The sequence below is a fragment of the Amphiprion ocellaris genome, chromosome 6, assembly GCF_022539595.1.
Source record: "Amphiprion ocellaris isolate individual 3 ecotype Okinawa chromosome 6, ASM2253959v1, whole genome shotgun sequence".
NCBI lineage: Eukaryota > Metazoa > Chordata > Actinopteri > Pomacentridae > Amphiprion > Amphiprion ocellaris.
In genome coordinates, this window is record NC_072771.1 from 18,066,359 (window position 1) to 18,079,890 (window position 13,532).

The 13,532-nt window shown below is 39.1% G+C and overlaps 1 protein-coding gene across 8 annotated transcripts in view; it reads right to left on the reverse strand.

Annotated features, from left to right (window-relative positions):
• gapvd1 (GTPase activating protein and VPS9 domains 1) overlaps window positions 1–13,532 on the reverse strand; it is a 29,691-nt gene that overhangs the window by 14,257 nt on the left and 1,902 nt on the right. For 3 of the 8 annotated variants that reach the window (XM_055011548.1, XM_055011545.1, XM_055011544.1), the window contains exons 2-13: window positions 9,339–9,557; window positions 8,332–8,599; window positions 7,647–8,219; window positions 7,477–7,560; window positions 7,251–7,385; window positions 5,029–5,221; window positions 4,347–4,427; window positions 4,046–4,069; window positions 2,611–2,765; window positions 2,162–2,291; window positions 1,783–1,908; window positions 1,273–1,446 (exon numbers count right to left, since the gene is read on the reverse strand). In XM_055011548.1, coding sequence (XP_054867523.1) covers window positions 1,273–1,446; window positions 1,783–1,908; window positions 2,162–2,291; window positions 2,611–2,765; window positions 4,046–4,069; window positions 4,347–4,427; window positions 5,029–5,221; window positions 7,251–7,385; window positions 7,477–7,560; window positions 7,647–8,219; window positions 8,332–8,599; window positions 9,339–9,523 — 2,128 coding nt within the window. In that variant the 5' untranslated portion in view covers window positions 9,524–9,557. Of the gene's footprint in view, window positions 1–1,272; window positions 1,447–1,782; window positions 1,909–2,161; window positions 2,292–2,610; window positions 2,769–4,045; window positions 4,070–4,346; window positions 4,428–5,028; window positions 5,222–7,250; window positions 7,386–7,476; window positions 7,561–7,646; window positions 8,220–8,331; window positions 8,600–9,338; window positions 9,558–13,532 lie in introns of all 8 variants that reach the window. The other 5 variants (XM_023294943.3, XM_055011550.1, XM_055011547.1 and 2 more) reach the window with 4 other exon arrangements.

Sequence of the window (13,532 nt, forward strand, 5' to 3'; positions counted from 1 at the left end):
GGAGAGAGAGAGAGAGAGAGAGAGATGGGCAGGATGTGACCAAAACCACTAAGGCAAGAGGAGCAGGTAGATGGGGGTCTGAGCAATTTCACATTAGATGAACCTGTTATTTTTACAACCTTGTATTTTACTGTAATAGCTTTGGCCCAACAGAACCTCAACAATACACTTAAAATGCTTATCTTACCTATCAGCAGACTTTAGCTATGATTACATTCTGATTATCTACTTATAAGCCACGATTGCTGTGACATCGCTTGCTTATTTAACATTAAAAATAATTTGTTTTGCCCCAAGAGACTATTTTGATCAGTGTCCACTTTGCCAGTATATTCAATGAAAGGGAAGATAATTGCATATTAAACAAATTTCATGAATCAGTTTCAGTAAAATAAAAAGACAGAAATGAAATTAGCATTTTTCAGGAAACCTCAGCATTGAGGTTATTTTTGGCACCATTAAAGGAGGTTTTAGTCATCACCAAAGGAAAATCACCAGAGTACACAATGATTAGATTTGAGAATAAATGTAGCAAATCTTTCTTTTTAACCAGTCTTGTTAGTTGGGGTTTCATTTGCTGAAACACTTCAGGAATTATGTTTATCAAACAGTCAGATAACAGGAAAATACATCTATTTCTGTCAAATAAACTAAACAAGATTCATTGGCTTTACTGTAAGTTGGCTGATGTTTTCTGCCAAGCTCCTACAAACTCAGAATCAAAAGATGAAATTACAAAAAAAAAAAAAAATAAATTCCTAAAATGCAATCACATAAATACTCAGACATATTGCTTAGACTGCGCCTCATTTAAAATTCAGACAGGACATTGCATTACAGTATTAGTATAGAACTTGCAAAACAAAAAGGCAAATTTCATAACTTTACTTCAATGCAAATGAAAAAAATAAACATTATGATCAAAAATAAGTAGAAACACTGACACTGAGTAACAGTGTAAATTTACACTTATAATGGACACTACGTAAATGTGATTAAATCTCATAGAGAACATATCACAAGCATCATGCAAGTGTGGTTCATTTCTTCACAGGAGCTGAACTGAAGATGTGCCTTTTGTTGCTATTTCAGTCACACACCACAAGGTGATGACATTTCCCTATATCTGCTTAAACAGTCAGAAGGTCCCCTTGTTCAACAAATTCATCTACTAAAATATGCAAAGCTCAAAAGGGCTGTGTGCATCCATTAATTTGCTTACGGACAAAGGACTGAACGTCTTCAAATACAGGTAACTAATCCATGCCTCACCTGCTATTTCCTGCAGCCGATCTTCATCCATATTTGGGTCAAAGTCACTGCCAAGCACATCAGTGCTCCAGGTTTCACTGACCGTCTCAGAGATGTCCCGATCATCCGTCAGGCCCATCATATCTCTGATTTCAAACTTGCGGAGTTTGTCATCCAGGTTGTCCTGTGTGGTGGCTAAAAGAGACATATCGTATGTTAGACTCAGCCTGCTCATCTTTCTTCTACTACACAATCCGTTTTTATTTACAAAATCGCCGTACGTAAATATATATATTCACTCATATGTACGCTACCAGTCAAAAGTTTGGACATGCCTTCTCATTCAATGCTTTTTATTTATTTACATTATTTTCTACAGTGTAGATTAATATTGAAGATTAACACTTTTTTGTTCACAACATAATTCCATAAGTATTCTTTTATAGTTTTGACATCTTCAGTATAAAGTATATTCAGTAAAATAAGCTTTTAGGTGAACTTTTAACCTACTTCAGAAATAGACACACATACCCTGTTCATGCTCCAATAGTTGTAGAGCCTCCACCCCATTGCTCCCTGATGGTCCAGCTCCCAGCTCAGACACAGACTCTCCCTCCAGGTCCAGAGATGACACAGAGTTAGAACGATTGGATGGACCTGAGGTTTTCCAAAAAAAAAAAAAAAAAAAAAAAAAAAGCAGAAATTGAAACATTTACTGAGTTATAAGGGTCAGTCAATCAATAATTCAGTCAGCTGAATGACAGAACAGCTCAGCATAGACCAGTTATAACCTTGTGATCTATAAACATTTAACTGTAGTAAAACAGTGTTTACAATCTAAGTTTTCTCATAACAGTAGTCTGTATGTAGCTATGGTTTCGTTTTATCTTTCATCAGATTTCAGACTGACCCTCTGAGATGCCTTCCAAGTTGTCACTGCAGAGAGAGAAGCGCAGGGTTTTGTCTGGTTTACCATGCAGCTTAGTATCATCGGCATGACCATCCCCTTGGGCTCCATCAGCCATCTGCAAGTTCAAAACCTAGAGAGCAGTAGGGAGGAAGTGCATACATAGAAAAACATCACTTACGTTTGGCTGTGACTTTGTTTGACATGAGTCATTCTTGCTCGAGGCAGTGCTGCATTCAAAGACAGCAGTCAACAAATAAACTTGCATCACAGAGTTAGTTTCATATGAGATTCAAGATTTCTTATCAAGTGCACACACAAGAACCGTAAAATGCATGACATAGACTCTTAAGAAGTCCTGCTCACTTGCAGTGCCAGCAAAAAATATGACAATGAATTTATTACATCATCATCTCTGCTGCAAATGAGCACATTAATTCACAACACATTACCTCATTCTCTGACATCATCCCAGGGACAGTCTGAGGACCAGTTCCCAATGAAATCACCAGCACCTCCTCTGGCATCAGTTCCTGCAGAGACTCTTGGGAGCTGGCCTCTGCCTCCCCCTCCTGGGCAATGTTGGTACGGCTACGGCTGCGAGCAGCTGCTGGTTGGTGGGTGGAATGGAACCAGTATTATTTTCCAATTATTGCATATCATATCACAAATAAACTCAAAATTAAAATCACAATTGTAACAACAAAACAGCATTTGTGAAAATGAACTGTACTAGCCCAAAGCTGGTAAACAGGGAATTAAGACTGTCATTCTGCACGGCATACCAATGCGTTGCATGTCACTACTATTCTTAATTACTGAGAATGACTTTATGGACTGCTTATTACAGAATTTTCACTTCAAACTGAGCTGGCAGTCACAGTGGTTTCATCAGCTTACAAAGAAAATGTTAACAATCAACAACTCTAGTTAGCTACACACTAGCATGACATGCAATATGAGTTTGTCTCATTTCTAGATGCTGGACAGTAGTTAGTTGCAAAAATAAAAGGTGAGTTTTCTTTTTGTTAATTTTTTTTTTTTTCAAAATCTTAAGATGATGTTATGATTGAACTGTGTACAGCAGTTAATTGGTTAAGTTGCCAAGATACACGCACAAACAAAAGCACGCAGACAGCGTTGGTCGTCATGTTACTGGGAAAAAAAAGAGCATATCTGCCAAACTATATGAACAAATTATTGTATTCAAAAATTTAATTATTTTAGCAACACTAGCTTACAGAATTAATCGAAGTGTAGTAGATAAAAATATCAACAAGCTCTAAGAATAACAAGCTCACTGTTGGCACCAGTCAGCATTACTGACAAAAATCTGGTGCTCTTTGCATACTGAAATACTGAATGACTTGCTTTCATAGTTTCTGGATAAAAATGTCAGGCCAAATAAAGTGAAGCACTTAAGAAGCATGTGACAGTCACACCAGTTTCAAGGAAGGTCTAACATATTTCAACCACTTTATTTTATGCGGCTATAACGTGCTGGATATATACGCTTTCGTTCCATTTACTAGAAATGAATACTGGTTCTGGAATTGCATGGGATGCTTGGTACTTACTTCATGATCATCTCAAGTCTATTACATAAAATAAATCAAGACATGGGATCTCATTACGCTCATCCTGGATTGTGTTTCCTTAAAACAAGTTTTTATGAATAATGCTCCCATCAAAACAGTGGATTAACAATTGAAAGAACAAAGAAAGAATGCTGTCTGAGAAGATGTCACTATTAAGAACACAACTATGCCATCAAAGAATCTCCATCACTGTATCAAGACGTTAAAATAGTCCTTCTAAACTAGAATCACAACTCAAGTGAGGAGCACAGGGGGAAGGGTGGAAGACAGATTTTTTTCCCCACTCTACCTTGTAATGAAAAGCCATAATCCGCTGAGTGAGGAAGCAAAAAGGGGAAACTTAGAAAACAAAATGAGTGGAAAAACATTTTAGCTCCAATGAGCCAATAGACTGTGCAAGGCAAAGCAGGCATGGTGAGGGCACACGGACAACAGCAGTGCTAGGTTACAGGCGTGAGGCAGCATGGTTACTGTGCAGCTTGCAGCGTGGACTAATGCTTGATGAGTGTTATCTCACATGTAGCTGGGTAAAACAACAGATACAAGGGTTAAGTTGTCTCCAGCTCTAACACGACTGACTGGCTACCCACCAAAAGGGGTTACTAATGGAATGTGAGCAGACAGAGTGGTGGTTGTGGGATCCCAGGATGTAATAGCGGCTAAGTGTTGTCCTGGTCATTCATTGGCAGCACAGGAGGAAAGAAGAAGGACAAGGTAGGGAGCAGGAGAAAGAACACAGAGCATATCTCAGACTTCAAAGTAGTTCAAGTATCAAGTCAAAATTGTGTATATGAATGTCATATTTCAGAGAAGCAAGCACAAGTGGTTCGTTTCTAATTAAGGGGTGTTGCTACAGCATCATTTGTCTTGAAAATGCTAATGAAAGTAATCTATGCATCTTTTCCATCCATTCCAATTAAAATTAGTTCATTTATATTTGGTAATTTAATTGGTTGTCATTTCTGTAATTGAGCCTCAATCCAGGCCATGCTAATTATCTTTATAACAAGCTAAGAAGTAGCTCATTAGCTTTCTGTAAAACACAGGCTTTTGCTAGCTATCACCATTCAACTCTGTTTATTTTGCTCCTCATTAGGCAAAATATTGTGCCTGCATTTTCTAGTTCTCAAATTGTGATATTTCAATTGAGCAAAATAGCTTTCAGATCCTCAAATCAAGAATTTACAGGAGCTTGCATCACTTTGAGCACAGCATTAAAAAGAATCCAAAGTGGCAGGAAGACTGAGGCTCAGAAGCAGTGGAGGAAGGTACCTATGGGTAGTCTGTTCTTCTTGTTGGCAGGAGTGGTAGCTGGGGAGAGCTGGGGGGTGTTGGAGGGAGTGAGCTCCAGACTGTTGCTCTTTACGGTTCGTGACTGAGGCACATTTGCCAGCAGGGTCTCCAGGGCCATGTGCTCCTCCTCTCGAAGGTGGTCCCCTGCCATCACACTCCGAACAAAGTCCACCTTTGAAGAAAAAGTGAGAGGCGTTATTTTCGAGATACTCACGATAAATCAGTCGTTGGGAGTCAAAACCTATTTCAAAGAAGGGTGTGAGATGTGTCTGACAAGTTTGCTTGTGGTCTTTGTGAATCCTTTACAATGTGGAACTTCACATGGCTTTATCTGAGGGTGGACATTTAATAAACTGCAATTGTGATATTTTGTTTTTCTGTAATAAATATTTCAATAGGGCTGCACAGTGGCGTAGTGGTTAGCACTTTCGCCTTGCAGCGAGAAGATCCCTGGTTCGCGTCCCGGCTTTCCCGGGATCTTTCTGCATGGAGTTTGCATGTTCTCCCTGTGCATGCGTGGGTTTTCTCCGGGTACTATGGTGAGGTTAATTGATTATTCTAAATTGCCCGTAGGTGTGAATGTGAGAGTGATTGTTTGTCTATATATGTAGCCCTGCGACAGACTGGCGACCTGTCTGGGGTGTCCCCTGCCTTCGCCCGAGTCAGCTGGGATAGGCTCCAGCCCCCCCGCGACCCTAGTGAGGATTAAGCGGTGTATAGATAATGGATGGATGGAAATATTTCAATATGATAAAGATGACTTAAATTACTATTTGCAGAGAATTAATCATTCTACAATGACTGGGATGATTCTGTCTGCATAAAAAACAAAAAAAAACTAAAAAATATATGGAAAAGGCCATTTAGAGCCTTTTTCATATGGTCTAACACTGGCTCACAATTGTATCACCTTGTGCAGTGGCAGCAGTTGCAAGATACTGCTGAGGGAGTCCCTTTTTTGGTCAACATCATCCTCTCTGGAGCAAAAACATTTCCATACAACTAATGTGTTTCTTTTTGCAACCAAAGCTCAAATTTTACATTTTTTTTCTCCTGTTCCTTGCTCATCTGGAGCCTGCATGTCAACAAACTCTGTCTCCTAAATAGGTTAGAAAAATAAAAATATACATGTTGTTCTAACAGACAGACTTCTCCTTTAAACTAGTCATGAAAAATGAGAACTATGGGACTTTTCTTTTTGCATCCAACAGCAAAAAAAGTGCAATATGATGCGTTTGACTTAACACACCTTACTTCACATTGTACATGCGCATATCACAGTGTTGATGCTGAAACAATACACCATGCAGCCCTACCACACCCAGCTTTAATACACAAATAAACCCAACGGCATCTGAGCTGTCCCTTCATAAATATAATAATGTATTAATGCACATCCTGTCAGGTCAGACTAAGGCCATGAGGAAAGTTAATGCATCAGCCTTTCCTCTTGCCACAATTCTGCTGCGTTTGCAACTTATTCATCTGCAGTCATACTCATTGTCTATTTCTATTTTTACCTAAACAGGTTTCCTTGACAAGTTACTACACAAGAACAGTGTTTGTCATACATCTATTACAGCTGTCACATTCAGCTATTGGCTTGCAAGTAAAAGTGTCTCTCTTGTGTCTTTTTAAAATATGATCTACAAAGTCATGCCAAAACTACTAGTAATGCTTTTGTAAACAATGCTAAATAATACAATGAGCAATAGTTCATGATCAATAATAAGCGTATATAGTATGCGACTACAGAAAAAGTAAAATAGCAAATGCTCACATGACAATTAGAAACAGCACTGACTGGAATACATTTGACAATAACAAAACACTTGCTCAGCAACATTACAATCTATACCTGAACGAATACTAAAAAATACTGATCAACATCCATTGATTCAACTACAATTAAACACACTGATATTGATTTTCAAGTCTGTTTGCTACACAGATTTGTAACGCTGGGCATTTTTGCTATATTGTCCTCACGCCGTAGATGAACTTAAAAAAAAGTTGTTGTAGGAGCTTCAAAGAAATATGCAAAACCATGCAATAAGTTGGCCTGAAATCTTGCCAAATAACCTTGTCTGTAGGACCTGATTTTCAAGTCAGCTTTACAAGGTACTGTTCTCAAATTCAACCCTGTAACAAAGCAGCAGTAAAGTAAATGGTATGTGAATGTTAAATGTGACACAGCCTACCAATGCAAGGAGTTGATTATGCGTAATATAGACCACAGTCCTACTGAGGCCTTCTAGAAGGTTCATTGAAGACATAGGTGGGGTTTCGACTGCTCGTCCTCCAATCACCACATCCAGAAATGCAGCAACACAGCTCTGCCAAACAGATCCAGCACAAGTGATTTAGCACAGGAACAAATATCAGGCGCTAAAGCTAGAAATAACACGTTCGTCTGATTTCACACACCTTGTCAAACTTAGACAAACTGCTTTTCCGCCTTGGGTCTGCATCATCATCAGCCATGGCCAACTGCTGCAAAAGTTGTCCAACCTGTGTAACAAAAAATATGCAAAATGAGTCAACAGTAGCTCCCACATGTAAATATGTGAAAAAAGAAAGCTTGTGGCATGACTTGCCTGCATCAGATTGAAGCGGGCCACTTCATTGATGGGTGCGTCTGAGATAATACCATACTGCTCTGGGTTGACTATAGCTGGGCAAATGAAGCAGGTCAGCAGTAGGTCTGTACACATGGTGCGCACCTCACCCACCTCAAGACGCTCCACGCATGACAAAGTCTTGTACATCTGAGACACAATCCAGCGCAGGCTGTGAGGAAAGCAGTAGGTGTTCTGCTTTAAGTAACCGATAAACTTGTTGACCAGAGCTACCAACTTGGCCTCATTGGCCTCAACAGCTGCCTGAACCCTTTGCTTGTAGCCCTCAGAGCCTTTCTCTCCAAAGCGTTCCTGCTGAGCGGGAGTGAGGCGCTCTGTCACCTTGGCAGGGTCAGTCTCCAGGTGGTCCTCATCTTCCACCAGCAGCTGCATAATGGGTTCATGAAGGGTGGCAGTGAGGAAGAGTTTGGCTGAGTACAGGCCCTCAGAGAAGAGCTTGAAAAGGATGCTGAAGGCGCAGGTTCCCCGTCGGAGCAGCCGGCGAGGGTTGTCACTCTCCTTCAGCTCAAACTCCACCAGGTATCGCAATACCTGCAATTCGGCAAGAAAGAAGCATTAACTAAATAAAGACTTCTCATCTAACTGAGAACCTACTAAACTTTTCCTCTAATCTGGAACACTAGAGACAGGTAAGACCCCTGACCTGTAACAGGTAGCTCTCATCCTCCTGCATGATACAGTTGCCGTACAGTGAGGTGAAGACCGTATGGATGACGCCCGGGGTGTGCTCCTGGTTCAGCCTCTCTCCTGCCACCAGACAGGATGCAACCAGTCTGGGATTCTCCCTCAGCCTGGCCAAGAACTCGCCATAGATGGTCTCCTGGAAACCCAGAGTCTTGTAGCCATCAATGAACTGTGTATCCTCCAGCATTTTGGCATGTTGGCAGCATTCAGCCGGAGAGGCCTCCGCACTACAGAACATTAAAAACATACATTATAAACAAACTCTCATAATGGCAGCTGCTATAATATTACAATTCATTCTCTGCTACAAAGGCGATGCTTCTAAAAGAATACATCTTAGCATTTTTCATTGTAGACAGCATTTCATACAACTAAATTCCCATGGGAATATATCTACCGGTAAACAAGTGATTCATTTGATCACAAGCTCAATGATTGAAGGCTGCCCTGACTCTGTAGTCTCTCTTTTTGGACAAACAATCTACTGTGCAGTGACAGGATCAAGTGAATGCAACAACACCATGCAGTCTCATACTTGAACTTGTATTTGTGTTATTGAGGTGGCATCTTAACATTTGTACAATCCCAATAGAATTTACATTCAGAAAACATTCACCATAAACCAAATTCATATGCTTTAGTATTCGAATGTTAACTAAAAAACTAAATATATTTGCAGTAAGCAATATGCTAATCATTGCCTGACCATGTAAACTGCTCTTGGGCCTATACTCAAAACTAGCTTCTACTAATTTGAATACCACAGGATACAAAAACAAATCAAAGGCCTGTAGCAGGAAAAGTTAAATTTCACGACTCTGCTTAAACCAAATACACCTTTTCATTACATTTGTCTGAGCCAGGATGAAACAAACAAGTTAGAGAACCTGTCTCCAAGTTTGTATTTACTACATACAGTAATTATTCCCTTTCAAGACCAGAGTGAATCATGCTCATACGTCTGACCTGGTGAGAATAAGACGATCAAGGTTGATCCTCTGCTGCTTGGCAATCCAGGCAGCCCGGTACAGCCTCTCAGCTGTCTTCAGCACATCACTGTTGAGCCTCTGGATCAGCTGCTTCTCTGACCCCACGTACAGCCGCTCCTGCTTCAGGTGGTGGGCCAGAGTGTGGATGTCTGGCTTCACCATCTTCACCGGCTCACAGAGGCAGGGAGGTAACTGACTGGAGCACAAAGCGGACATGATGGTATGGAAACAGGTAAATGAGGTGAATACGTGGAACTGAAACCAAACAAAAGCTCAAGTAACCTTTCATCAAATGTCACATGAGCAAGAGCAATTTTCTTAAGTCATCTGCGTTAAAGGGAAACTAACAATATCACATGTAGATGTCAATTTACTTGACACAAACTGCAATATTGTCAACCTTTGGAAACAGTTGCCTTATACTTCATGTGGCTCTGGAGATGCTGTGTCAAGTCTGAGAGAACAGCCTAAGGTGCTATCACCAGGAGTATCTCAGTTTGTGTTTAAATAAAAGAAATAAAATACATTTATAGAAAAAAAAGCCTTTAGTTAGAGGTGAAAGGAATAGTCATTAATTTATCAGCACGGAACTATAACTAACTCAATTAATCACAAGTTATATATCAAATATTGATCTTTGGGTCTGACAAAAAAAAAATTTAAAATACAGTTTATGCTTTGAGAAACTGACAGTCCTGCTGTTTTCATGATATTTGGCATTTTATTGATTAAACAATTAAATCAAACAGATTATATTATGTTTTAAATACTTATTACTTGAACCCCTACCTGTACTACATGCGCAAGGAGCTTGAAAAAGTGGCTATTCAGTAGGCAAGGTCTAGTAAAATGATGCAACTAGTTGCATAAAAATTGGCTGCTATGCATCTGACCTTTTATAATCAGTCTCCTGTAGGTAAACCAAATTTGTGGAAGTGGATAATGAATTCAGTTTCTAACAATTTCACAGTCACCACCAAGCAAAGAGGAGAAATGTAAATTTTCATGTAATTTTTCAGTCAGTTATTACAGCTTTCTGGTACAGTGCTATTAGACTGTAAAGCATGTGGCCTCAAATGAACCAAAGAAAGGAGCATTCTGAACTAAATATTAGCATTTACTTCACAGTAGTTGCACTTGTATTGCCACATGCTTAGTTATATTTTTTGCAACTAATATCTGTATTCATCATTTGAATTGCATTTCCTTTAGAAATGGATGTATTCAAGAGAAAGGAGGAAATGCTTCCCTTTTCTGTAAAGGTTTGGCTGAACAGTAGCTCACATGTGATTGTCACATCATACAAGCGAAGTGATCATTTGCATTCACTGAGCTTCACATGCAGGCCCAATGACAACAGCAAAAGCATGCTTTTTCACAAGCTTCAGAAGACGCTGCACAGTAGGAAATGCAAATCACTCTTCCCTTTCCAGATATTCACAGCCAAAACATACAATCCAAGCTGAGTGCATGAAATCTGAATGATTTCTTGGTGAATCCTTTCCACAAAAGCCTCTTTGTGGCTGGTTGCCAACATAAAAAAACACAGATTTAACTGTGGAGTTAGGGCTCTGGGAGGAGAATGAGACTAGACTGGAGAAAACTGCCTCAGAGTGGGAATGACTGCGAGGCAGTGTCACTGCTCGCAAGCTAACAGACAACCACAACGTTAGAGTTGATATGCTTGACAAATCAAATTTGTTATGCAGATTTAAACACACAATGATAGGCTCCATAATAAAATCCCTTGGCAAACCAAAAATACGCTGTGATTATCAATGTCCAATTATTTTACTAAATTGCTGGAATTTTTGTTTAAAAAAAAAAAAAAAAAAAAAAAAGAACTAAACAAACAAAAACCGGGCATGTTTTAGGACCCTATTTTAGACAAATATGAGCCACACAAAGATATTCAGCATGATAATTTATGGTTTTGGGATTAAAAATGCCTGCTTATAGTGTTTACAGAATTGTTTTAGGATTCATATTTGCTCCTGGTACCATTAGAAATGTAATGAGATAATAATGCAATTGATCAACATAAAACAGGCATTCTAATGAGGAGCGACTAAACATTCAACCAAAATACCAGTTTTTAAAATGTGTTGCTTTTCATTTAACACCACTATATACTGAACTACTTTAGTTTACTTCTGACATTTTAAGATGGTTAATTGAAAAAAAATCTCATTAAAATAACGCCAACACCTACTTGAATGAAAGTTCACCTACTTAAGTTTTACAATCTATCCCTCCATCCATTATCTATACACTGCTTAATTCTCATTAGGGTCGTGGGAGGGCAATCCAGGAATACCCTAACAAACTATACCGTATTTATGAGGAAAAATAAATGCGTCAACAACTGTAAATTCTTCTCCTCTCCTTCTCTTCTTCTCCACCAACAGGTGGAGTATGATGTACAATCAGATACGACAGTATACGAAAAATCGCATTTGTTGTAATATTATAAAGTATGGCTTCATATGAGAAGTTGTTGACAAAGACTTTTCATACATAAATACTTAAAAATGTCTTAGTAACTGCATTCAAATACATTATTGTCTGTTATAAATTCTTGACTAAATGGTTATAATGTCCCTGTAAAAGTTAAACCGTATGATGTGGTAAAGCATTGCCAAAATAATAATTTTTGGCCAATTTCAGAGATATTTAGATATCCAGATACGTTTTTCTTAAGGTGACTGACTCATCAAGCGATGGATTAAGAAAATGTACAATTCTAGATCACATGTCAGTTAAAAGTAAGTTCACCTTCAGAGGCCCTCTGACTTCAGCCACACAACAGAACAAAAAACAACTTTGGTACAACACTCACCGAAACTGTAATGTCAGCTGATTTAGGACTGTTCTGGATTAATAGATCTGGATATATAAAAAGGTTTTAAAAAAAGGTTATTTTTTGTCAGTTTCACAACTACATGTAAACAGTGACAGGCAACTAGCTGAAGGGTCCACTAGTGGCAAATTTCCACATACACACCTATGTTCTTGAATAAGCACATTCCTCACATACTTGGACTGAGGTGAAAAAGCAACTAGGCTATTAAGTGGCTAGCAGAGAGAGTTACTGCAATCTCTGACTGCCTCGTGTGCCTGTCAGCTTCAATACAATCCACAGTACAAAGCTACCTGATGAGTCAGTCATGGAGGGCTCTGAGGAACTCTGAAGCAGAAGAGAAACCAAACAACAGACAGCGTGAGGGAAGGCATAATCTGCAACCCTGTGAGTTGTGTGAGAATGATCAGAGTTGTGGCAGAACGCTGACTGAATACTGTTAACATGAGTTACGAGAGAACCAGTTGTTTAACCATACCATCTATGTAAGCGCTATAATTACAACAACAAGGTAACATAAGAGACAGAGCAAAGACAAAACACAGGAATTAAAACATCATGGCAAGTCCAACAATGTAAGTTATCTGATGAAAAAGCTTAGAGTTATTTTGGAAATGTAGAGCACAAAACAACACTGCTTTATGAGAAAGATAAGCAAATAAAACAGCATCAGAGTGAATGTATTTGGAACGGAGCCTATTCCTCCCACTACCTGAACTCACACACATACACACTGACCAACCCATGGAACAAAGTGTGGCTTTTATAGATATTTTAAAAGATTTCACTTTCTACAAAAGGTATTTGTAGATCTGAGCCAACATCCTCTTCACACTTCCCTTTCACATAATTTCTTACACGCTCAGCAACCAAATAGTGTACGCCATGGCTTCCATAAGTGACCTTTCCCATTATTTTTGCCTCAGCGCTGAACCTCAAACAAAAATGCTTCAACACCACTTAGAACATGTAAAAGCTGACTATTTGGTCATGAGATGAGGGAGGTAAGGTTGAGACAAGCACTCCTCTTTCCCTTTTACCATTCATATTTATCCTGTCAGAGAAGCAGCCTTCCACTTCTCTAACCTTGAGGCCACTACTATCCCAAAGGAATGTTTGACAACCTCCACCAACTCTGAAGCAAAAAGAGAAAAAAAAACAACAACAACAATACATACATGTGGTATGTCAGAGGTAGAGTCTTCCTAAATCTGTGTTTCAACTGCCAATAGCACCTTTTTGTATGGCTCTTCCATATTCTGTCAAGTAAACCGCGTTTACACCAGAATTCTAATTAAACTTCCCTGACTG